Genomic DNA, 26,750 nt, shown 5'->3' with positions numbered 1-26,750 from the left:
AGAAAGGAAGGAAACTATGGGGGAGGGGGAAGAGGAAGCCAGTTACGCACCAGCTCAAAGTGGGTACTCTGCCGTTTCATTAAGGCAGTATTAGGAGATGGGTGGTTAAGAGAGGTGAAGCCACCTTCCCAAGATCGCAAAGCAGCCAGCTGTCAACTGGAAGAGAAGCTGCAGTTGGTGTGATGTTAAAAACCGTGTTCCATCCACTCCTGTGTAGAATTAACCTCTCTCTGGATTTCCTAGAAATTTTCATTTTTAAAAAGATCCTTATGTATGGTGACCCGGGCAGATATTGACTTCACATATTTATTAGAGACTTTTCAGGTTGACATTTTTCTAGAATGTAAATATTACAGCTACCATTCTTTGAATATTTAGTGTGGGGCAGCGCTGTGCTTACTGTTCATTTTGTTTTAATTTATTTATTTAATTAATTTATTTTTGGCTGCATTGGACCCTCGTTGTGTGTGGGCTTTCTCTAGTTGCAGCGAGCAGGGGCTACTCTTTGTCGTGGTGCACGGGCTTCTCATTGCAATGGCTTCTCTTGCGGCGCGTGGGCTTCAGTAGTTGTGGCACGTGGGCTCAGTAGTTGTGGCTCGTGGGCTCTAGAGCCCAGGCTCAGTAGTTGTGGCGCACGGGCTTAGTTGCTCCGTGGCATGTGGGACTTTCCCGGGCCAGGGCCCCAACCTATGTCCCCTGCATTGGCAGGTGGATTCTTAACCACTGCACCTCCAGTGAAGCCCCTGTGCTTACTCATTTATGGGGCTTTTATCTTTTGATCTTCAAAGCAGTCCTATGAGGTAGGTATGTTTTTTTGTAGACAGGGGAACCAAGACTTAGAAATAAACTGGACACAGTATGAAGAGATTGCAGCTGGCATTTGAACTCTGGCTCATTTAGTTCTGACGGCAAACTCTGCCTCCATTTCTGATGAGTCTAGTTTAGTGCATGGACCAGAGAATTAGAAACTGGGAGAAACTTTTTTCTTGCAAATCCTCCCACTTTCAAATCCATAGAAATGGAAAGCAGATGCATCCTTGGTTGCCAGGGATTGGGAGGAAAGAGGAATGGGGAGTAACTGCTTAATGGGTACAGGATTTCCTTTGGGGATGATGAAAGTGTTTTGAAACTAGATAGAGGTGGTGGTTGCACAACATTGTGAATGTACCAAATGCCGCTGAATTGTTCACTTTAAAGTGGTTCATTTTATGTTACGTGAATTGCACCTCAGAAAACCCTCCCACCTCTAGGCAGGTGAATTCCTAAACCAGGACTTGGAGATATTTTTAGAAATCAGGAAGGAGGTTTCTGTTTCTGTCTGTCTCATATGCCTGGCCAGCAGATGAACTGACCCTCATTTGGAGTGTGACCTCAGGTGACTCGTGTCCGGAGGTACCCTACGGGGGTGACATGTCCCCAGCAGCCCTGAGGTCAGCCGTCGCTGCTCTCGCCGCACTCTGCTCTAAACACATCCCGGTCTCTTTCTCCCCCATGTGACCGTGCACCATGAGATCAGAAATGTACTCTCTCGTTCTTCCCCTAGCACAGAGCCTGGTATTTTCAGGCTCTTAATTCATGTCATTAGAATAAATATGAGTTTTGGAGTTTGGAAGGTCAGGCAGCCCTTGTACTGCTGTGGTGAGGCCATGGTACCAACCCTCTGTGGGGAAGCTTGTTGTAGATCTCTGGGTCTCCATGGGTCCCTCTACTCTAAGAGTTGTGAGGTTGTGAGTGGCTTGTGGGAGGATGCAGGGGTGAGGTAGGGCTGAGGGAGATGGCAGGGTCAGAGCTTAGAGGTGGACCATGTGATCCCCAGCTAGAAATCCTCTGTTTAAATAGAAATGAGGAGTTGTTAAGACCTTTGTATGTAAGTCGAAGGGCAGTTATACTACAAAGATCATGACCATCTCTTCTCTTTGGGGACATCTCGAAACAGAACACCTGATATTGACAAGGAGTTAGAAACTGACTTAAGTGGAAGAGGGAAAAAGAGAGCTCATCCTCACTGAGGGCTTCCTATGTGCTGGACAGCATACTGGAAAGTCTACCCATAGTATCCCTTTTAAGTAGAGATAATTACCTACCCCTTCTGGTGTGCAGTGGAGGGAAGCTGATGCTCAGTGACATTAAGTAACTGTCCCAGGGCCACATATCTGGTAAGTGGTAGTTCTGTTGCTCTGGTACCTGGAAAGGCAATGGCCTTAAACGTTTGCCACTGGAAATGAGACTATTGGGAATAAAGTTTCTTGTTTACACACTGAATCTGGTGACCCCTGACTTGCCCGACCAGGTAGTGAGTGGGCTGATTCTGCAGAGACCTCTTTCACAGCCTCCTGCGTCAGCCTGTCTTTATCCTGGCCTGGGTGATGGGGCACTAGCACTTTGTCCAGCCTATCTTTTACAGGCTCTTATCAACTCCAGCGGATTGTACTGGTTCTCCTGACCTCAGCACTCTCATGATTCACTTGGTCAGCAATAGACTTGGAAGGCCTTTGGGAATGTTTACTGAGACAAGGACTTCCTCAGGGTAGAGCTGCTGGACTCTGACTTGCTGGAAGCACCGTAGTACATCAAGGTTGACTAAGTCGATCTAAGATCCAGTGGGACTTGTCACTGCCTGTCACCAGCCTATGAGTGGCTCAGCAACTATCCTGTGTGATCTTCATGGACTGAGTTAAGAGGATTTTGGCATTTGACTTAATGAAGGCTTTCCTGATAAATCCCACCCCACCAAGGCCTGGCACCCCAAGGCTCTCTGGTGTTTGTGAACCAAACACCAGCTGTGTAGTGTCTATACCAGGCCCCAGACACTGTCTTACTCAGCCCTTTGGAAGCTTTGTCTTTTTTCCCTTTCAACTAAAATTGGTCCTCTATCTCCATCAGACATGTCCCTTCACCATTTCCCTTCACGCTTGTCCCACTTTGGTGCCTCTAACCATGCTGCACCTCTCACCCCACAGTCGGGTATTCCTCTTCCTCTCTTCTACTTAGGTTTATCCAACCTAATATGGTGACTGCTCTCTCCATGGAAAAGTAGATGGAGAGACACAGACAACAATGGAGAAAGGTAGTTTGGTGACAGTGACCCTGGCTGGAATCATAGTTGGGGTCTTACCAGCCATTGGCTTGGTGGGGTGGTCATCCTTGATTGACCCTGGACATAAGACTATTGTCGATACAGGTAGGGGATCAAGGACCACACGTCCTTGAGGGTCTAGTGCCCCTTAGACCACCTCCACCTACTCCAGTCTACACTGGCCTCTCCCTTCTTCACATTCATTAGCTCATCTTGCACGCTGAATCCTTGTATAGGTGATTTTAGTGTTCGATGGACCCATAAGTCCCCAGAGGGCAGGAGCTGTGCCTTCTAAGTGTTTGGTCCTTTGCACACAGCACGGTGCTGGGCATACGCTGAGTCTAAGATCTTGGTTTGCCTCATTCAAGGGAAACTATACGTAAATTTAAAGTGCAGAGGGTAAACGTATCCCTTGCCACATACATCCTTTCTCCAGTATGTATGGAGCAGATGCTCCCAAAGCTGGGGTACATTCCACAGAGCATTTGTTTCCTGCCTGGGGAATTGGCTTTATCCCCTACTGGACTATGAACTCTGAGTGTAGTTTCCCCATGCTGGACACACTGCCCGGCACATAGTAGGTGCTCATATATTCGAATGCTTGTAGGATGAGTGAACCTTGACCTCACTCGGGTCGGGTTGCTTAGTGCTGCCCTTGCTATAGCAGGAAGTCCAGCTGTGGCATTTCTGAGGAGGGCTCAGCGGCTCTCCCCACCCCCCCGACCCCCCACTGTGTGTAGGCGCACATCGTGTCATCGCGGGATTGAGTTTTGCAACCTGTTTCCTCAGTAGACTCCCCTCCCTAGGTGCCTTTCTCTGATCTTGTGCTAATGGTGAGCGAAAGGGGAGGGTGACTTGTTGGCACTCGGTGGGTCCCCACCGTATCTCGGGCACAGTGCTGCATTAAGATAGCCTCTGCCTGGGAGTGCTCACAACTCAGGCTGTCAGCTGAGCCCCAGGAACCCCCGAGACCCAAACCCAAGGAAAGAGCTGATCCGACTCCAACAGCTTTTCCTGTGCTATTCGGTAGCAAAGATATCACCAGTGGATAAGCATCGAAACCCTGAGGGTTTATTTACGGTTATGTTTGTTGGTGGGTCAGGGAACTTTCCCAAGCCTCGCCCTCACCTTCTCTCTGCCAGCCGCCTGACAAACTGGAACTGCTGGGTGTGGCCTAGGAATTGGGCTAGGAAAAACAAAATGTGGGAGATTAGTATCTCTTCCCTGTTTTTTTGGCTTTTATTTTTAAAGATTTTTTGATGTGGACCATTTCTAAAGACTTTTTTGAATTTGTTACCACATTGCTTCTGTTTTATGTTTTGCTTTTTGGCCCTGAGGCCTGTGAGATCTTAGCTCCCTGACCAGGAATTGAACCTGCACCCCCTGCATTGGAAGGTGAAGTCTTCCGCCAGGGAAGTCCCTCTGTTTCCTGCTTTAGTTATTTAAGCACTCACACAATCTTTCCGGGGTGTGGAAATGACTGCTTCGCCACCCTTGGGGTTTTAACAGGGATTCCCTTTGATAATGCTGTCTTCCTGCTTGGCCACACGTGAATGACCCCGTGGAGGTGACAAGGAGGCCCTTTCCCATCTGCCTGGGGACATCCCATGGGGTGTGTGCTTCAGAGCATGCTGGGTGCCAGGCCCCCAGGGGAGGAGAGCCACTCAGGCCTGGGAACCCGGCCCTGCTTGGTGGAGAAGGCTAGTGCCAGGCGGTGGCCTGAGCACCCAGGTGCTGGTGAGTGGCTGAGAAGTTATCTCGTAGGTTGGGATGTTACACCAGCCTCTGTTCTCAGCAACTGCTGAGAATGTTGAAAGATGCACTTTCGGGTCCCCTTTGGCCCCATGACTCAACCTTCACCTTTGGTTTCTTATCCACTAAGGGGAATGAATGAAAAACGTTTCCACCCTCAGAGCTGCCATCCAGACTGGCCGGTAATGTGGGTGCAGGGAAAAGGTTACTGATGGAATGTAGCTTTAGTGGTGGGAGAGCTGCACTTCTAGAAATGAGGATGAGGCTGTATTCTCAGGTGTAGTCACATGAAATGCCACCAACCAAGGTAGAACTTTCTAAGTCAGCTGCCTTAGTCAGAAGTGGGATAATTCAGAGTTGTTCATTTTACCTTTTTTTTAAAAAAGCATACATATTACAGATTAAATGATACATCCTCTCAAGTGTTACTGTCCCAATGATACCTACTGTAACCTCCCTAATTAAAATTCACCCCCTGCTGTACACTCAATCCTCTTTCCCTAATATAGTTTTTATTCCACAGTATTCTATAATCTAGTTCTTGTTCAGGCTTGTCGCCAAACTCCCAATGAAATCCAACCACACAAGAGCAGGGTTTCACTGCTATATCCCAGCACCTGGAATGATACCGATGGTATACAGTCAAGCCCTTAAATATCTTTGGCTGAATGACTGAATACTCAAAACTTCTGGACAATCCATTCATAATTTCTCCTCTTCAGTCTGTCTTTTCCTATGAGGATTATTCTTTCAGAAACACAAAAGCATACACTACACTGTCCAAGCGGTTTTTTCCTTTCTACTTGGTAGTATTTCACATAGTTCTTTCCTTATCAGACCTGCTTTATTCTCCTTACTACCTGCCAAGAATTCCATTGTGTGTAAGTGCTATAATGTATCTGGTTACTCTCCTATCAAGGAAGGCTTTCCTGGTTTCTGACATTATCAGCAATCCTATAGATTAATGATGATGAACAGAATAGCTCATACCTGAGCCCATGTGTCAGGCATTGTTCTAAGCACCGTACAGGTACATGAACTCCTTTAATCACGGTGACAGCCTTATGAGGGAGATACTAGTATTGCCATTTTACAGATGAGGAAACACACAGAAGTTATCTACCCTAGGTCACAAAGCTGACCACAGACAAGGATTGAGCGCAGTATGACTCAGAGTCCATATTCCTAGCGGGTGCCTCAAACAGCCATTTAAAGTGATGCACTTTTTATTGAACTGATGTCTTTCTATGGAATAAATTACTAGTAGAGTCATTAGGTCAAAGGGAACACATTTTAAATTGTGGTAGCGGGCAATGGGCACATCCCTACGGAGGCTGCCCCAAGTTTACGTCTTCGTGATTGATAGTGCATTTTGTACTGTTTCATCATCGCTAATCTAAATGATGGGGAAAAGGCATTTCATTTAAATTTGCATTTTAAGAAACTATAAGTGAAGTTGAATGCCTCTCCCTGGTTTTAAGTAACCTGTTTGTTTTGCCATGAACTCTCTGGTCATGCCCTCTGCCCTTGGTTTTACTGGGTTGTATTTTGTTTTTCATTGACTTCTACTCATTTCTACTGAGGAAATGAGCTCTTTGCCTATCTGGAATATTTGATATTTTTCCCAGTTTATCTTTGACTTTGTCTCTGGTATCTGTTCTGCAGGGCAAATATAAAGTTTTGTGTAGTCAAAGTTGCCAACATTTTCCTTTTATAGGTTCTAGGTTTTGTGTCTGTCTTGAGTCTTCCCCATGCCAAGATTATAAAAAACAATTCTCTCATACTTTTTATCCTCAAATACTCTCATGGTTTTCAATGTTTTATATTTAGTCTTTGATCCATCTCCAATGTATTTTTGTTTTAGCGGTAAGACAGTAATGAACTTTCGGTATTCTCTCTGAATGGCTAGTCACTTGCCTCAACACATTGATTGTAAGTGAAAAAAATCTATCTTGATTTAGACTGCGGTTTAGTATATGATAATAGCATCCACTGGGAGTATTTCCGGATTATCTCATCACATAGATTTGTCTATTTATGACCAATAGAAAACTTCTATAGCTCCACAGTAAGCAAATTTGGTAACATTTGGGTAACCTCTCTGCTACCCACCCAATTCCTGTTACTTTTCAAAAACTTTCTATTTTTGTAAGTTTTATTTTCCTGGGTGAACTTTAACTTTTTAATTTCCCAAGAAAATCCTGTTGGTCTTTACTAGGGTTGCATTAAATGTATAAATTTATTTAGGGAGATTGGACCCCTTAACCATTTCAAGTATGTCTTTCCATTATTCAAGCCTTTTTATGTCCCGCGGATGTGAACTTTTTAAATGTAGGTTTTACACATTTATTCTTTTTTTTTTATAAATTTATTTAATTAATTTATTTATTTCTGGCTCTGTTGGGTCTTCGTTGCTGCACGCGGGCTCCCTCTAGTTGTGGCGAGCGGGGGCCACTCTTCTTTGCGGTGCGTGTGCTTCTCATTGCGGTGGCTTCTCTCGTTGCAGAGCACGGGCTCTGGGTGCGTGGGCTCAGCAGCACGTGGGAGCTTCCCAGACCAGGGCTCAAACCCGTGTCCTCTGCATTGGCAGGTGGACTCCCAACCACTGCGCCACCAGGGAAGCCCCCTACACATTTATTCTCATACACTATGGGAATGGCACCTTTTCCATTATTTTCGAATTAGTTATTTGCACAAAATATAGGAAAGCTATCGACTTTCTGGCTACTGATTTGGTAACTGGCCACCTAACTGAAATATCTCATGGTTTCTAATTGCCTCTTATTTCTTTAGAGAGATTTTAGGATTCCCTTCTCAGCAAATTTTTTTAATTGGGAAATATGACAATAAATTTTATCTTAGATATAACTGAATGTTGGCCCTTTCTGACTCATTTAAGATAACATGGGTAGCTGAGGTTTACCCTCCTTAGGAACCAATGCTTTTCCATTTTTTAAATTTTGTATTGAAATATAGTTGATTTACAATGTTGTGTTAGTTTCAGGTGTACAGCAAAGTGATTCAGTTACACATATATATAAATATATATATTCCTTTTTTACATTCTCTTCCATTATAGGTTATTACAAGATACTGAGTATAGTTCCTTGTGCTATACAGTAGGTCCTCATATCAGCCTTTTCTCTGACCATGTTTTGCGAAAGAGGATTGTTGTCTCAAATCATGTTGTGTTTTATTTCTTATTAGAAGAAAACTCCATGTGCTACAGAAGAGTAAACTGGAGTAAGGAAAGGTGAAAACTCCTCAGCTCCAGAGCTCTGAGAAAGCTGAGTGAAGGATCTTGCAATAGAACTCTTATCTGGTTCACATTCATTGCATATAAAGGAAAAGGTTATCAGATCCTCCCAGGTATGCTCATGAGGCTATTGGTTTGTAATGTCCTATTGACCTGTTGCCATTACTTTGGGCTTTGTCTATATATATTAACTACGCAGTTAAGGAATGATATGGAGGGCTCCTAAATTGGGGGTGGCAGAAATTTAGGGAAATAACAATGGAGGCTGGATTAGAACTTAAAGCCCAACCGGGAAAGCAGAACTTTCATATACAGCCTCCTTAATAACACACAGGCCCCTTTGGAGTCATTATGAGTTGAGAAGATTTGTGACATAGTCTCTAGGAGAGAGTTAAGTAATTCAGTATGGAAGAATGTGTTAATTAACTGCGTGTAAGAACTTGGGGACTGTGGTCTCCCTTTTAATGAACTTTCTATCACCACAGAATGAGCCCATACATGCAAGAGAACAGAAAACCAATTAAGTCCCAATGAGTGTGCCACTTTCTAGAAGGCAGATTTTTTTAAAGCTTATAATTGCAATCTATATCTCATTATTGAATAGAAAATAATTCGTTCTTCAAGAGTAAAAGCAAAGATAATTAGTCTTATTGTCCTTTGAATTCCAAAAACCCAGGGCAACAGAATCATGTATTTCTAGGCTGGACCATTTACCCACTTAACACTGTAGATGACTTCATTTGATAAGATCCATCCTGCAGATTCTTCCAAGCCTGGAGGAGCAGACTGATCCTGACTGGTTTTTTATATATGTTAGAAATACATCCTTTCACCATCCATCATCCCGAACCTAATACCCTGCCAAAATATTGATCAGGAGTACCTATCTCAAGATTGTCCAGAGTGACTTTCGATAATTTAAGATTGGAGAGTTTGGGGGTGGGAGAGTTTATTAAGGGAGAAGTGGGTCAACTGAGAGTATTTAGAACAGGTAATTCTGAACTAGAAAACTGGTCATTTATTCAGCAACCACTCATTGAAAGTTTACTCTGTGCCAGGCATGGTGCAGGCATTGGAAGCACAGCAGTGAACATAACAAAAATCCTTGTTCCGATTAAAGCATCAATTCAGTAGGGGCAGTGGACCATAAGGGACTAGGACTATTTCAGATAGCAAACAGTGACATGGAGAAGAGAAATCAGGGTCCATGACAGTGACTGAGGTGGAAAGGGCAATATTAAATAGGGTGATCAGAGAGAGCCTCTGAGGAAATGACATTGGAGTTGAGATCTGAGCTACAAGCAATACACAACCATTTCAGATCTGGGGAAGAGTGTTTCAGGCAAAAAGAAGAGCAGATACAGAGACCCTAAGATGGGAGTGGACTTATGCTTGAAGAGCAGAATACACAGCAGAAAAATAAAATCTTTTAAGTGAAAGGGACTATCAGAAGACAAATTATTTATAGATTATAGGGAGATTCTGAAAGATTCGTAGCAATCAACATAGTTGACCAAAAACATGAATATTAGAGTAGAAGGGGGTCATTTAAGGACTTTATCCAAGGAAAACGGGACAATGAAGACATGCTGCCCCAAATCTTCAAAGGAGCAAAACCCAAAGCTGATTATGGGGTGGTCATAACCTAGGTACCAAGGCTGGTCCTGGGAGCTTGCAAGCAGGTATGAAGGCAGGAGGTGTCCTTCAGCAAGCTTGGGAATTCAACACGTCAGGAGCCAGATGAGTAATGTTGGCTGTGGCCATTCAAACCACAGAGGAAGTGAGGGGCCTGGAGAGTGAGTCAAGGGGAAGGGCTGAGGACAGATGGGCATCCTGGGGTATGGGACTAAGGCGTGTCACTATTACCACATCAGAAAGCGGAGGAAGCTTTCCAATTGGGGCAACCCTGTGGCTTGTTCAAACATCTGTAGATAACCTCAAACAAGAACTCCCAGATACAGTGTAACACAGCTCTCCTTCCTCTTTTCTTTACTGCTATTGCACTTGTCCTTACTCCATTCTTTCCCAACTGGGAGTGACGTTAAGGGAAGAGGAAAAGCTTGCAGGGGTTCCGTGGAGTGACCGATCAGAATTGTAATTTGAGTGACACAGGACACATGACGAGAGAGATGGTGGCTTCTCCCCTTGTTTACTTGAACATATCCGGAAGTGTTCATAGTTTCTAAAGTTTAGAATGGCAACCAGTCCAGTACTGGTGTAACCCGAAGGTTTTGCCTTCTCTCAGACCCTCGGTTTCTCCCATTTAAACAGTGAGAGAGTTATATGATACAAATTATGTTATATGATGCAAATCCTCTCTAGTGCTAGCATCCTAGGTTCAAAATGTGTGTGTGTGCTGTGCATTAAAAAGGAGACTATCGGGCTTCCCTAGTGGCGCAGTGGTTGAGAGTCCGCCTGCCGATGCAAGGGACACGGGTTCGTGCCCCGGTCCGGGAAGATCCCACATGCCGCAGAGCAGCTGGGCCCGTGAGCCGTGGCCGCTGAGCCTGCGCGTCCGGAGCCTGTGCTCCGCAACGGGAGAGGCCACAACAGTGAAAGGCCCGCGTACGGAAAAAAAAAAAGAAAAAAAGGAGACTATCAAGATAGTGAAAAGACAACCTACACGTTGGCAGAAAATATTTGCAAATCATATTTCTGAGAAGGTTCTAGTATCAGAATATATAAAGAAGGCTTACAAGTCAACAACAAAAAGACAAACAGCCCAATTTAAAAATAGACAAAGGACTGCAATAGACATTTCTTCACAGAAGAAATACAAATGGCCAAAAAGCACATGAAAAGTTGCTAAACATCATTGGTCATTAGGGAAATGCAAATCAAAATCAAAATGAGATGTCATTTCACACCCATTAGAATGGGTATTATTTTTTTTTAAAGAAAAAAACAGCAAATGTTGGTAAGGATGTAAAGAAATTGGAATCCTCTACATTGCTGGTTGGAATGTAAAATGATAGAGCTACTGTGGAGAACAGTTTGGTGGTTCTTCAAAAAATTAAACATAAAATTACCATGTGACCCAGCATTTCCACTACTATTTACCCCAAAGAACTGAAAATAGGTATTCAAACAAAACTTGTATACAAACGTTCACAGCACTATTCACCACAGCCAAAATGTGGAAATAACCCAAATATCTACCAACTGATGACTAGATCAGCAAAATGTGGTCTATCCATACAATGGAACATTCTTCAACCATTAGAAGGAATGAAGTACTGATACATGCTAAACCTTAGACATGGATAAACCTTAAAAATATTATGCTGAGGGCTTCCCTGGTGGCGCAGCGGTTGAGAGTCCGCCTGCCGATGCAGGGGACATGGGTTCATACCCCTGTCCAGGAGGATCCCACATGCCGCAGAGCGGCTGGGCCCGTGAGCCATGGCCGCTGAGCCTGCGCGTCCGGAGCCTGTGCTCCGCAACGGGAGAGGCCGCAACAGTGAGAGGCCCGCGTACCGCAAAAAAAAAAAAAAAAAAAATTATGCTGAGTGAAAGAAGTTAGACACAAAGGGTCGCATATTACATAATTCCATTTATACGAAATATTCAGAATGGGTAAATACATGGAAACAAAGTAAATTAGTAGTTGCCCGGGGTGAGGGGGAGGAGAGAGTGGGAGTTACAGTTTAATGGGTGCGTGGTTTCCGCTTTTGGGGCCCCGAAATGTTTGGGAAATAACTAGAGATGGCGGTTGCACAACACTGTGAATGTAATACTGTGACTGTGTTAAATGCTGCTAAGTTGTACATTTTAAAACTGGTTTATTCTACGTTATATGAATTTTACCTCCATTTTTTAAAATGTGGGGAGGCAGGGAGGAAGCATCTGAAATTCTGTGTATATCCTATTTGGATACCTGGTCAGCAGTAACAAACAAAGTGAGTAAGCTATTTCAGTTGACAAATACGTCTTTCAGTGTTTTCTGCAAATAAAGTCCCTTGCCAGTGCAGGCAAGGTAGTGAAGCGGCCAGGCTCATCCCATCTGTGGGCAATAGGACAGGAGTTCACCTAAAAGGAGTGCTCAAGAATTGGCAGACCGTGGTCCGGATTACACCAGATGTGTTTTCGTTTATCCCATACCAGACCCTTACTAATAGAGCCAGAAGTTAAAATTGAGGTTTCATAAAAATCCAGTGTTCCAGGTTTTCTAGGGAGTAAAGAATCTGACCATCTGGTGACCCTGGGCTCACATTACTACATGGTAAGAATCAGCCGGGGTGGACAGCAGGTGCCACCTTTAGACTGGTCATGGGTTCTTTCTCTCTCTCCTCCCTTTGTGTTACCTGCCAGGCAATTCACCCTCCCTCTTCCCCCTTCCCACACTGCCAGATTTCACCTTTAGACCCTCTTTTGAAGACGTTGTTTGCAAAGTCTCCCATTATGTCTCCAACTGAAATATAAAGCTGCCATGTGTAAGAAGAGGGTAAAAGTCCTCAGTGCAACAATCTGTTCTTGTATCCAAGCAGGGAGGTGCAGGTAAGAATATTTCACTTGAGGAGGGACGAAGGCAAAGGGCAGAACCCCAGATTCTAAGGTAGCACCAGACTGGTGGCAGTACCCCAGGCTGAGGACAGGGGTTGGCAGGAGGCAGAGATGGCTGAGCACAAAGCAGTTCCCTCTTCCTTTGGCATTGCTACCTGTCCTGTGAATTTTGCAGCTTCCCCTGGGGCAGCCGCCCTTCTCAGCCTGAAGTGGGTGGCCGGCCTTGGAATGGTGTCCCGCATGGCTGGCTCTCTAATATGCTTTGCCTCCTGGACTGCCTTACCACACAATTTTGGCTAAGGCTGGATTCCAAAAATCCCAGCTCTCAGAATCCTGGCAGGTGGTCATAATAGCACCTGTTGTTAGGTAAACTAGCACCTTTGGGATCTGGCTTTTTTTTAATCTTCTTTTTCTTTACCTAAACACAATGTGGAAGAAACCAAAGAATTGAGACAGTCATCCCAGTCTCTGGAAGTTCAATTTTGCTCCATAAAATGGAAAGGGACTACTCCAAACTCAGGAATAACCAATCAAGGGGTAGAAAAATGATGAAAAGTGACTCAGGGTTTCTTGTGACTGTTATGGTTCCCACACAAAATTTCTAGGCTTTAAAGCCTTTGTTAAAGTGGAAGGAACTGTTTCCCTTAGTGGCAAAAGTTCCAGGTGCCAGCTAATGGCAGCTGTCCCAAAGCTCTGAGGGTGGCTATGACTTTTTATTGGACTTGCTCTGCTCTCTTGATTTTGAGTAGGAACGTTTAGTTTCATCTCTGAGATATAGGGCGTTGCAGTAAACTTTAAAGAATACAAAATCTGAAATGCCTTTGCTGTGACCTGTAAGGGGCCAGATGAACTCAGTCTCCTTGAACCTTGTGGCTAGACTCTATAAGGAAAAAATGGGTTGTGATTTTGCAGATTTTAACAGGGAAGCAGCAGTGGCAAATGATGAGTGACCTTGGACAAGTCACTACTTCTGGGAGTTTCTATTTGCTTTCTCTGTAAAATGCGATTTCCATTAGATAATCCATGCAAACAACCCAGCTCAGTGCCTGGCATAGAGTTGATGCTCATTTGTTTGATGCTGTTATTGTCCTAGTCAAGTCTGAAAGTTGTGAGGCAAGAGCTGAGAGAGATGGCTTCAGCGAGAATGAGTTCCTAGGACCCACTCAAATGTTAATGCCTCCTGTTAGAGTAGTTTGAAGCTGGAAACTACAAGAAAAGCTGAGTTGTGGGGGAAGACTGTTGCTTTTGGTTCGCTGAGATCACTTCCTGGCCTGAATCTTCAATGCTCACCTGCTACCATGTGTCAGGCCCATTCTCCTGCATCCTTCCTGCAGACCTGGCTAAAGTTGCCTCCAATAAAAATGGTTCCTCCAGGCTCCCTGGAGGAGAGGACTTTGGACCTGGCAAGTTGTGGTTCTGTTGATTTCTGAGACCCTCCTGATGACTCAGAAAAGAAAGCAATGAGCAAGGCATATCTGGCCAGCAGGAAATGTCTTTCACAGGAGAATGCTCAATTTTTTTTTTTTTTTTTTTTTTTTTTTGCGGTATGCGGGCCTCTCACTGTTGTGGCCTCTCCCGTTGCAGAGCACAGGCTCTGGACGCACAGGCTCAGCGGCCATGGCTCACGGGCCCAGCCGCTCCGTGGCATGTGGGATCTTCCCGGACCAGGGCATGAACCCGTGTCCCCTGTATCGGCAGGCGGACTCTCAACCACTGCGCCACCAGGGAAGCCCGAGAATGCTTAATTTCTAAGATGGGTGATGTCACCTCTCCTGAGGTTCCCTCTTCTGTCTGGTTTATACTAGGGAGAGGCAGTTGCAAGAGTCCTTTGTGACCCTCGTTCTGCTTGGGCAGGGGGAGCTCTCTGGAGCCCCCTCCTCTGACTACCAGCTTATTTTGGGTCCAGAGGGCTTCTAGGCTTTGTCAGTCAAAAAATTAAAGGGTAGTCCTTTCTCAAAATTGTCTGGAAAATGATTAACCTGTTTCCTTTGATCCTTTCTGCCTTGTGGGAGGACAGTCAAGCAGCAAGGGTAGAGAATGCATTCTACTATTCTTGACAGTGTTAAGGTAAACAGTGGGAGAAATTCAGCTGCTAAAGTGGTCCAACCCTGGCTATTTGGAGGGCTAGAAGCTGTGTGTGTGTGTGTGTGTGTGTGTGTGTGTGTGTTCTTTCTGTAAACACAGAGCTATTGAGTAAAAATGTACGACCATTTCCTCTAACTTTTTCGTTCCTTCTTTTTTTTTTAGGCCTGAATTTCCTGCTGCTATTCACAAAGATGCTTTTTATCTTTAACTTCTTGTTTTCCCCACTTCCGACTCCGGCACTGATCTGCGTCCTGACCTTTGGAGCCGCCATATTCCTGTGGCTGATTAACAGACCCCGGCCCGTGTTGCCTGTTGTTGATCTGAACAAGCAATCGGTGGGACTCGAGGTAACTTACCCAGCACCTTTTCAGCTTGTCAAACTTGATCAAGCACAAACGAATTCAAGACTTGAGGATCACTGGTGAAGGAGACTTGGGTGGGGCGGGGGGTAGTATGGGAAAATAAGCCTTTTTGGTTAGCAAAACTACCCAAAATCTGTAAGTTAAACTTTCTAGTCATGGCATATTTTCCTTCGTAATAAAAATGAAATCACAGCTTTTACTGGTTTTATGATGCCAGTAATCTAGATCTGGGGTTGGCAAACTACAGCCTGCAGGCAAAATCCACCCTTTTCTGTGTGAGTAGCAAGCTAAGAATGTTTTTTATATTTTTCAAGGGATATGTAAAAAAAATTAAAAAGAGTGATAGATCATATGTGTTCCACGGGGCCTAAAGCATTTACAAAGTCCTTTACAGAAAAAGTTTGCTGACCCATGATCTAGATGAGGGAGTCAGTACTTTGGGGACAGGAGAACATTTTCATCAAGACACCCAGTGTCTGAGAATAGTAAAGAAGTTATTGAGTTAAATACCAGCTTTGAGGTAATGTTCCCTCTTAAAACGACAGACATGGAGCTGGGCTTTTCCCCTCCATTCCCTGACTTTTCAGCAAATCACACCGCCTCCTATATCTCTGAGCTAAGGGAAAGCTCCAAGAATGTTCTCTCATGATTTTTCATCTTCAACCCTTTTCAGAGAAAAAAAGCATTCCTGTTCCTTTGTAAAGCTAACCCCTTCTGATGTTTTTACAAACTCTGTTCTTCTACTCGGGAATCTTACTCCAAGTTGCCTCCACTCTCCGCCTGCCTCCCTTTTATTTGGAAGATTTTTAGCAGCATCTTCCTGTCCTGCTGGTCCTGCTGCTTCAGGCCACCATCTCTTTTCAATCCTCCCTTTCCCCCAGAGTCTTTAAGAGCAGTCCATTTGTTGATTCCCTCTTCTGAACTTCAGCTCACTGAGATCTGACCTTTATCACTACCATCTCCCCAGACTTCTCTGCATCGCTCATAATCTAACTTCTTAATTCAGTGATTCTTCAGCCTCTTCCTTTCAATTGACTTGACACTTCTTCTTTCCTGAAACTTCTACTTTTGCCTTTCATCGTATCCTTCAATGAGATTTCTTCCTAAGAAAGAAAGATTTCTTTCTTTGTCACTTAAGTTCCTTCCTCTCCTCATCTTACCGTGTCGGTCTCACCATCTCTTGATTCCTCTAAAGCAGGGGTTGGCAAACATGTTCTGTGAAGGCCAGATAGTGAAGAGTTTAGGCTCTGCAGACCACGTGGGTTGTGTCGCAACTACTCCACTCTGCCGTTATAGCGTGAAAGCACAGAAAATATGTAAATGAATGCGCATGACTGTGCTCCAATAAAATTTTATTTTAACAGTGACAAGCTATGTTTGGCCCCAGATTATAGTCTGCCAGTCCCTGCTTTCAATCCTCACTTCTTTTGAGAAAACCCCTCCTCTTCTATGACATGAATATGTACCTAAAAGTCTATGACACCCAAATCTGACTTTCTACTTCTGACCTCACCTGAGTTCCAGTCCATCTCAGTGACACTCAGGTACCTCAGGCTCCACACATCTTTGTACTGCATGTCTTCTCCCTTACACACACACGCACAGGCACACGCACACACACACACACACGCATGCACCCTTTCCCGCTTCCCTTCCTGCTCTATCTCAGTTAAATGCATCTCTTCTTACCCAATTGCCTAAAGTTGAGTTGAATCATCTTTCGTTCTTCCTTCTTCCTCAGTCCATCTATGTAAGTAGACAGCAAGACCCCATCTTTCTTTTCTAGAAAAAGAACTTCATTTCTTTTTTTCTTTTTAATTTATTTTTTTTAATGGTTTCTTTTGGCTGTGTTGGGTCTTCGTTGGTGTGCGCAGGCTTTCTCTAGTTGCAGTGAGCGGGGGCTACTCTTCGTTGTGGTGCGCGGGCTTCTCATTGCAGTGGCATCTCGTTGCGGAACACAGGCTCTAGGTGCGTGGGCTCAGTAGCTGTGGCATGCGGGCTCTAGGGCACAGGGTCAGCAGTTGTGGCGCATGGGCTTAGTTGCTACGTGGCATGTGGGATCTTCTTGGATCAGGGCTCGAACTCGTGGGCCCTGCATTGGCAGGCAGATTCTTAACCACTGCGTCACCAGGGAAGTCCCAAAAGAACTTTATTTCTGATGTCTTGACTTAATGTCACATCTGATGGAAATCTCCTGGTGCTCCAGATTAAGTCAGATCTCTTGTTATAGCCTCATGGATTACCTTGTACTTTTATAGCCCTTACCTTGGTAATAATTTACAGTTTTGAATGCTTATTTAATTGATGCCTATGCTTCTCTAAACTAACTTTCATGAAGGTTGAACCATGCCTATAGCTCTTACTGCAGCTCCAGGATCTAAATCAGGGCCTGATCCTGTAGTTCCGCTGACATTTCTGGACAAGTCCCTAGCTACTCCCTCTTTCTCAAATACCCTGTTCTCGAGCTGCCCACCAGAATCTTCAGTGTGCTTTCTTGCCTCTGTACCTTCTTTTTTTAATTTTAGTTGAAGTATAGTTGATTTATAATACTGTGTTAGTTTCAGGTGTACAGCATAGTGTTTTTTGTTTGTTTGTTTGTTTGTTTGTTTTGCGGTACGCGGGCCTCTCACTGTTGTGGCCTCTCCCGTTGCGGAGCACAGGCTCCGGACGCACAGGCTCAGTGGCCATGGCTCACGGGCCCAGCCGCTCTGCAGCACGTGGGATCTTCCCGGACCGGGGCACGAACCCGTGTCCCCTGCATCGGCAGGCGGACTCTCAACCACTGCGCCACCAGGGAAGCCACGCATAGTGTTTTTTGTTTCTTGGGTTTTTTTGCAGATGATGTTCCATTATAGGTTATTATAAGACACTGTATAACTCCCTGTGCTATACAGTAAATCCTTGTTGCTTCCTCTGTGCCTTTGTTCAGGTTATTCCTTCACTTTGAATTATCCTCCTTTCCCTCTGCTCTACGAAACCTCATCATTTTGGTAAATGCTTACTTATCTTCAAAGTCTCTATTGAAATGTTATTTCTTCTCTGTAGCATTTCTACTTGATACAGAATTGTTCACTTCATTCATCTCCCAAAACCATTATTACAGCATGTACATCACAGTATTATATTTGCATGTTTTTCCCTTCTCACCCTATCCCAGCTCCAAAAACTCTCATTTATGGGGCGCTCATGGGCAGTAATTTTGTCTTAACTCACTTTGCATTTACAGTAGTTGCCCAGTGACTGGAACACAGTATGCATTTGATAGATGTTTAAACTTAACATGATTTTTTTAAAACGATATAACTATAATATTATCTCTTTTGTGTGTGTGTGTGTGTGTGTGTGTGTGTGTGTGCATGCACATGTGTGTATGCCTAGGGAGGTGGGGGGAGATTGCCAAAAACATAACTGTGACAACCTCTGGATTTCTCTGATATGAAGACACCACAATTTGGAGATTTAAAAAATTGATTGACTGAGTACTAAAAGGGTCATCGCTGTGACCTCAATAGTCAGTGTTTATGTTCTTTTCAGTTCAATCCATAAGGGTTTGGAAAGGGTGGGGAAAGACTCAGTCTTAACCTAAACTTGGTCTTGTGTCTTAGGGAGGAGCACGGAGAGGTCCTTGCCAGGACAATGACCTAATACGTTACTACTTCTCAGATGCCAAGACGATGTATGAAGTTTTCCAAAGAGGACTTGCTGTGTCTGGTAAGCCTGGATGTCTCACCTTGCCTGTAAGACCAAGGTGGGGTCCTGTTCCGTACCTCTCCTTCCCAGTCTCACTTCTAAAACTCTAGCTGTTTAAATGTGGTGGTCCAAGAAGAATCACAAATACAGCGTGGAGGGGACGTGAGCACAGAATCAGGATGGGTGCTGTAAACTGTGTAGTAGGACAGACTTGGGTTTGAAACCCAGTTCTTCTATTTCCAGCTGTGCGACTTTACATAAACGACTTTGCCTCTCTGAACCTATTTCTCACTTAACACAAGGAGAACTTCCTGGCCAAGTTGTTGTTAAAGAGTTAACAGTAGGAAAGTATTTTGATTAATTCACTAGTACATTATATTTGTTTAGGAACATGCTTTTCATAAATGCAATTCCCTGCATTATAGAATCTGAGCCAGAATTAGTATGCAGACCTCCTGACTTCTTACGTCGCCCTTGCCCCCAGTGCCATACTGCTGGCCCATGCTGCTGCCCATAGTATCACAGAAGGTAATTATCTTTTGGACTTTCTTAGAAACATCACCACGTGACCTTTGGTAGGGTCATTTGGAAAATATCAAGGCTCAGTAATTCTGTCTTGTATCATTGAACATGATGCTAGGTACACTGGTTTCCTTTCAAAATCAACTGGCTTATAACTCTCCCTATAACTTTTTTCTTTTGGGTGATGTTCAGTCCAGGCGGAGGTTTACCTCTGTGACTTCTTCTCATCCCTTCCCTTCCGCCTTTTAATTACGACTATGACAATATTTAATAGTCGAGTGCTAACCAGCCTATCGTATTGCACGGATAGCATCTACTTTATCTTCCCCTACAGGGGTTAGTTGCTATCACCCCATTTTTATTTATTTTTATTTTTTAAATATTTATTTGTTTGTTTGTTTTGGCTGCGTCTCATCTTAGTTGCGACATCGTTGTTTGTTTGGTTTCTTTTGGCTGCGTTGGGTCTTTGCTGCTGCGCGCGGGCTTTCACTAGTTGCGGCGAGCGGGGGCTACTCTTTGTTGTGGTGCACGGGCTTCTCATTGTAGTGGCTTCTCTTGTTGCGGAGCACAGGCTGTAGGAGCCTGTGCTGTAGGCGTGCAGGCTTCAGTAGTTGTGGCACATGGGCTCCGTAGTTTTGGTGCACGGACTAAGTAGTTGTGGCGCACGGGCGTAGTTGCTCCGTGGCATGTGGGATCTTCCTGGACCAGGGATGGAATCCGTGTCCCCTGCATTGGCAGGTGGATTCTTAACCACTGCGCCACCAGGGAAGCCCCTCACCCCCATTTTTTAAAGCAAGGAAACAGAGACTCTGAGATTCAGGAACATTTCAAAGGAGACAGAGCTAGAAAATGTTGACACTGATACTGAAATTTAAATCTGTCTATCTGGCTAGATTATTCTATTTTACGTCAGCTCTTAAGTGTTTTATAAAAGTTGTTGCACCTCCAGACAAGGAAAGGTTTTTGTAAAGAAAACTTATATCTGAAGTCTCTAAAGGGGACTGTACTTACTATTTCTGGCTCCAAATTAGTACTGATTTAGACTTCCAGGCAAATAACAAACACAAACCAATGCAACCATTAGTTTTATTTATTTGACAACTTAAGATAGTATATAGCTAATACAATAGACTTTCCTTTGGGATTTTCCATTTTTTGAAGTTTTCTTCACTGAGCACGTGTTGTTATTGTAACTAGAAACAAGTCATTGAGCGTGTAATACGTGGCACATAACACTGCTTCATTTAGAAATTTTATTTCAAGACTCAATTTAAACTAAACAGATAAAGTTAAAATGGCTTCTCATGTAAGTAGGCTTGAAAAATCCATCCTGGCTATTTCCATAGAAAAATGACATGTCTGTCTACAACTGGGATTGAATACATCAGCCCTGACCTCTATCTTTAACCCCTACCCAGTAGATGATCCATGTTGAGAATCACCTGCAGATAAGGTTTAAAATATAGATCCTCTGGCTCCACCTTGTTGTTTTTTTAAATTTAATTTTATTTATTTATTTTTGGCTGTGTTGGGTCTTCGTTGCTGAGCATGGGCTTTCTCTAGTTGGGGCGAGTAGGGGCTACTCTTCATTGCAGTACACAGGCTTCTCTCATTACGGTGGCTTCTCTTGTTGTGGAGCATGGGCTCTAGGCATGCGGGCTTCAGTACTTGTGGCACGCAGGCTCAGTAGTTGTGGCTCACGGGCTTAGTTGCTCCGCGGCATGTGAGATATTCCTGGACCAGGGATCGGACCCGTGTCCCCTGCATTGGCAGGCGGATTCACAACCACTGTGCCACCAGAGAAGCCCTCCACTGTGTTTTACTGAATTAGAATTCCAGATAGTTTGACCTAAGAATATGAGTTTTTAACAAAGCTTTCCAGGGATTCTGCATGCCGGAGTTTCAACTCTATCCAGCTTTGGGACCCAGTTTTGCTGAGAAGTTGTTAATGGGTGGATTCTTTTTAGATGGCCACGTCTTAGAACAGAAGATCTAAGTTGCTTAAGTTAATCAAAGGCTAGGCTGTTGCCTGGTCAGGACTCTGGCTAATCAGACTGAAGCTGATTAGGGCACAGAGTTGAATGAAACCCCAATTGGTTCCCCTTTGGGCCAGTTATTTGACTTGTTCCTTGGTCATGGGCCTCTGCTAGTATTTTCATCAACAGGGAAGTGATAAGGAGATGCAGTATAGTTTTTCCCACCTTCATCAGCTCTGCCACTTACTGAGTGAGCTTGAAGCTGTCTAGCCCTTCATGATTCTTGGTACCGTGGGGATAACAGTAGTTATTGGGAAGACCCAATGAGTTAAAATGCCTAGCACAGAGTAAGCTAGGTACCATAAATGGTGCTTATCACTGGTGATTAATGTCAGTACAGACAATCCTGTTGGTAGAGCACCAATGGCACACACTCTAGGCTGGAGCAGTGGCTGTGAACTCTAAAGCAGGACTTGCCTGTGGCTTCAGGGAAAGTCTTAGTCTGAGACTTGACTTCTTGAGCGTTCATGCAGCTGTTTCAGCAGAAAGAAAAAGAACTAACGTTTCCTGTGGACAGTCTCCACATTCATTTTTTTTTTAATATCTCTTTAATCAGAGTGGCTATCTCTTTCCTGCTTTCTTTCCTTTTTCCTCTGTCACTTAGTCTGGAAGTTCACTTATTTACCTCTGAATTCCTAGTAACCTTCTCTTTGAATGCTTCCTTTGGGCTAGACCTGAATTCCTCTTGGCAATTTGGCTAAATCCTCTATGTAAAATTTCCTTCTCTTCTGCTTTTCTATTTATAACTCAGTCTCACGCTTCCCTGGTGGCGCAGTGGTTAAGAGTCCGCCTGCCGATGCAGGGGACACGGGTTCGTGCCCCGGTCCAGGAAGATCCCACATGCCGCGGGGCGGCTGGGCCCGTGAGCCATGGCCGCTGAGCCTGCGTGTCCGGAGCCTGTGCTCCGCAACAGAAGAGGCCACAACAGTGAGAGGCCTGCGTACCGCAAAAAAATAATAATAATAAAAAAAATAACTCAGTCTCATTCTGGCTTAGATGTTGGGTCTTCTCGGCCAGTTAGAGTTGTTCCTTAGCCTAACAAATATCATGGACTTTCGTGGCTTCTGTGGCTGCAATTACTATTTACTCTAGTAAGTGGATGTTCCCAGACTTATTGTAATTTTAAATAAGGCTGAGTAGTTTCAATGTTCAGAAGTGTAATTCTTCTATTGTCAAATGTAAGACAATAAATGTAAGTTGTAAAAATCTTGATGGCCAGTGTGTGTGTACATGTGTGTGTGTACATGTGTGCTCCTGTATGTACTCGTATATGTATGTGTTCTTGCAGTTCTTCATGAGTCTCAGTATCTCAGAAGACACGCTCATACAAACGGGCGAAGTACATTACCAGATAAAACTTAACAAATGAAGGAAAAGGCCCCACTTTAATAGCTGTTAAAGAAACCTAGACTAAAGTAATAACTTTCTAAAAAATTTTTTATTTTATTCATTTATTTATTTATTTTTGGCTGCTTCGGGTCTTAGTTGTGGCCCACGGGCTCTTTTCGTTGTGGCGCGTGGGCGTCTCTCTAGTTGTGAGGGTTTTCTCTTCTCTGGTTGTGGTGCACGGGCTCCAGGGCACGTGGGCTCTCTAGTTGTGGCACATGGGCTTAGTTGCCCCACAGCATGTGGGATCTTAGTTCTCTGACCAGGGATCGAACCCACATCCCCTGCATTGCAGGACAGATTCTTTACCACTGCACCTCCAGGGAAGTCCCTAAAGCAATAAATTTTAAAACCTATTTAACCAGAAGACATATTAAAAAGAGACTATTTAGTGTCTATGACTTGATGTATTGCTGGTTGGAGAAAAGCAAATTGTCACAGCTGCTTCACCAAGCAATGAGGGGCCAGGTATTAAAAACCTGAGCCGTGTGACCAACCATCCTCACTCCCAGCCGCTGCCACCCTTCCCAACACAGTTATTTCATTTAAAATACTCTATTCTAAGAAAATTTTCTAACTTTGAAATGATCAGTTGGAAAATATGCATCATACCATTACCATTACCAAGATTGAGGTGTCAATCTTGGAAACAATCTCAATGCCCATAATGAGATAAATTCAGCTATACAGTAGAACCCTTCATAACTTGGCCATAATAAGGCCATTGAAATCTCTACAGAGAAGAAATAATAACAGGGGAATATTTATATCAAACAGGGGAAGGAAGCAGGATACCAAAATATACATGTGAAATGAGTATAACCCTGTAGAACTATCAAAGGAGGTATGAAAGAAAATATCATCCTTAACAATGGTGTTTATGTGATGAGATTATTGATGACTTGTATTTTGATTTTTTTCTAAATTTTTATGAACATATATTTCTTTCATTGTAGGGAAGCTCAATCCGAGATTATCCGATATAGTCTATTAGTGTTTACTTGTGAGCTTTTGTTTGTTCACCTCATGTGGGCTAGTCCATACTCATGGCTTTCCCCAAATGCCTGTTACCATGGAGGTCACACATTCCAACATGGAACCACCCTTGTTTTGTAGCATTTCCCAAGTGTTTCAAATGTAGTTTACAAGGCTCCCTCTGCCTTTGAGAACTGAGTACTTACTGCGTTTGAATTTCCTTGGCACATAAGAGAAGCTCGCATCTTTACTGGATTTATCCTTTGTGTCTTGTCTCTTCCTAACCTCCTTTAACCTTCTCTGGTCCAAAGAATTTGCAACTGGAGCTGATTTTCATTTAATGTTATGTTTTTAGACAATGGGCCTTGCTTGGGATATAGAAAACGAAACCAGCCCTACAGATGGCTGTCCTACAAACAGGTAAGTCAGGCCCATGATTTTGGATAAATTCTTTTGCTTATGTGGTTATCTTGGGCTAATATGATCTCTTTTGGGTCTTGACTGCTTTTTTTTCTCTCTCTTTACCTCTCTCACTTGTAGGTGTCTGATCGAGCAGAGTACCTGGGCTCCTGTCTCTTGCAGAAAGGATATAAGCAATCACAAGAACACTTTGTTGGCATCTTTGCTCAGAATAGGCCAGAGGTAACCATGCTGAAATTAACTCAAGGAAATGAGTCAGGGCTAAGTCTAAAGACTTTAAACCCTACCCCAAATCCAGCACTCTGTCACTTGCTGATGACTTATCAAAGCTGTTTAAAGACCTCAGATTCTTTAAATATTGTTCCACTTAAAAGTTACAGTGCAGGACTTCTTTAATCCTGGTTGAATGTCTAGTGCTATTTGCTAGGTGACTGGACCTCTCTTACATGTCTCCCATTATGTGTCATTTTAAGTCAGTCTGTTGTATGAAGAAAATAAGGAAGCTATGAAGGACTGGCAAGTAAGAGCTTGAGGATGATGTGGAAAGGGATGAGTTTGTACTAGAATTGGAATTTGCACATTGTACGTGAACTAGCAACCAAGGCATCCATTGCTACTGAGACCAGCTGTAGCCATCTTTCCACAGTGAGTTGAAAATGGACTTTAGACATTAAGATGATTGGAATTAAGCTTATCTTCAAGTTCAAGTTAAGTCATTAGACCCAATATCCTCAGAGAAAGCCTTTGTATGTTTCAGAAGAGTTGGATGACATGTGCTCACCTAAGCCAGTTGCTTAACTAAAAATCCAAGAGGGCCCTGGCTGCACTTTTAGGTGCATCTACGTACTTCATCTTCATTACACCCAGCCTCAGTAAGAAGAGATATCCTTGACTCTAGTTCAGGAACTTAACACCAAACCTAGTATCTTAATCTACTAGGGCTTCCATAACAATATACCACAGACTGGTGACTTAAACAACAGAAATTAATTTTCTCACAGTCCTGGAGCTTGGAAGTTCAAGATCAAGGTGTCAGCAGGTTTGTTTTCTCCTGAGGCCTCTCTTCTTGGCTTATAGATGGCTGCCTTCTTGCTGTGTCCTCCCATGACCATTTCTCTGCCATCCCCTGTGTTTCTTTCTCTTCTTATAAGGACAACAGTTATATTGGATCAGGGCCCCATCCTTATGACCTCATTTAACCTTAGTTACCTCCTTAAAGGAGCTATCTACAAAAACAATTGCAATGGGGTTAGGGCTTCAACATAAATTTTAGGGGGAACACAATTCAGTTCATAATGCCTACACTGACATTCAAGGTTCGCCATTAGCAGATTCCAGCCCACCTTTCCAATTCATTTCCTGTCACTTTTTATGCTTTCTGATGTGTACTTAGTGATGTCATGCGGTCCTATCTTTGTTCATTCACTTCCTTCTTCCTTGAATCCCTTCTCTGCTTCCATCTCCATGACCAAATCCTACCTGTCCTTCAAAGCCCTGCCCAATTTCCGTCACTTTTCCCAAAGCAGTCCCAGATAGCCTACCCCACCCCTGAGTGTGACTCTACCTCAAGACTCCCTAATGCTTTCCATAACCCTTATGGATAGAACTTATTACACTCTCCCTTTGTTTTATAGTTGTCTCTGTACCTATCTTATCTTCTTTATTTAATTATATTTTATAGCATCAGCAGTGGCAGTCCCTAGGGCATCACAAAAAAGGTGATTTTTTTTTTTTAACACAGAGCCACCAAATAAGCATTTGTTGACTAAATGACTGAATTAGCACATTTCCTTTTCAAAGCATAAGCTATTCCTTATTTGAACTTCTCTCCATACAGTGGGTCATCTCTGAGTTTGCTTGTTACACATACTCCATGGTAGCTGTCCCCCTGTATGACACCTTGGGAGAAGACGCCGTCATATACATTATCAACAAGGGTAAAACTTTGCTATTACATTTTTTTTAACATCTTTATTGGAGTGTAATTGCTTTACAATGGTGTGTTAGTTTCTGCTATATAACAAAGTGAATCAGCTATATGTATACATATATCCCCATATATCCTCCCTCTTGTGTCTGCCTCCCACCCTCCCTATCCCACCCCTCTAGGTGGTCACAAAGCACCGAGCTGACCTCCCTGTGCGGTGCAGCTGCTTCCCACTAGCTATCTATTTTACATTTGGTAGTGTATATATGTCAGTGCTACTCTCTCACTTCGTCCCAGCTTATCCTTCCCCCTCCCCATGTCCTCAAGTCCATTCTCTACATCTGCGTCTTTATTCCTGTCGCTATTACATTTTAACTTGATTCTTTCTTGATGCTGAGTAATTCCTCATTATCTGTTTTTGTTAGCAGACTTAGAATGCTGTGGCCAGAAAAATGCTCAAGTCTCTCTTGTCCTGTAGTACCTATGATATAATTTAGAGGGAAGTTACAAAAAGCCCATGAGGCAGGTATATAATCAGATAGAAGTTTCAATGAAATGCTTCAAGGTAGTGTAGTATGACAATATAGTTTAGCAAAGTATGTTCAGTATGACATGTTTAGTATGTTTAGCAAAGGTAGTTTAGTATGACAATATAGTTTAGCAAAGACTATTTTTGCTGGCAACCCTGGATGAAAGGCCACAGTTAGTGAATAACTTTTTAATTGACTGTATCACTGTGAAACTACTAGTTTAATTTCCT

At 43.6% G+C, this 26,750-nt stretch overlaps 1 protein-coding gene across 6 annotated transcripts in view; it reads left to right on the top strand.

The window, feature by feature from the left end:
* ACSL5 (acyl-CoA synthetase long chain family member 5) overlaps window positions 1-26,750 on the top strand; it is a 49,149-nt gene that overhangs the window by 7,946 nt on the left and 14,453 nt on the right. For 3 of the 6 annotated variants that reach the window (XM_060286361.2, XM_060286360.2, XM_030842520.3), the window contains 6 exons: window positions 8,036-8,197; window positions 14,835-15,019; window positions 18,640-18,745; window positions 23,999-24,063; window positions 24,184-24,285; window positions 25,901-26,000. In XM_060286361.2, the coding sequence (XP_060142344.1) occupies window positions 14,864-15,019; window positions 18,640-18,745; window positions 23,999-24,063; window positions 24,184-24,285; window positions 25,901-26,000 (529 nt within the window). In that variant the 5' untranslated portion in view covers window positions 8,036-8,197; window positions 14,835-14,863. Of the gene's footprint in view, window positions 1-8,035; window positions 8,198-14,444; window positions 14,655-14,834; window positions 15,020-18,639; window positions 18,746-23,998; window positions 24,064-24,183; window positions 24,286-25,900; window positions 26,001-26,750 lie in introns of those variants that run through there. The other 3 variants (XM_030842519.3, XM_030842522.3, XM_070043900.1) reach the window with 2 other exon arrangements.

This window comes from Globicephala melas, chromosome 16 (assembly GCF_963455315.2).
Source record: "Globicephala melas chromosome 16, mGloMel1.2, whole genome shotgun sequence".
In the NCBI taxonomy this organism is placed as follows: domain Eukaryota; kingdom Metazoa; phylum Chordata; class Mammalia; order Artiodactyla; family Delphinidae; genus Globicephala; species Globicephala melas.
The sequence above is the reverse complement of the archived record's forward strand: the minus strand, read 5'-3'. Positions and strand labels throughout refer to the sequence as shown.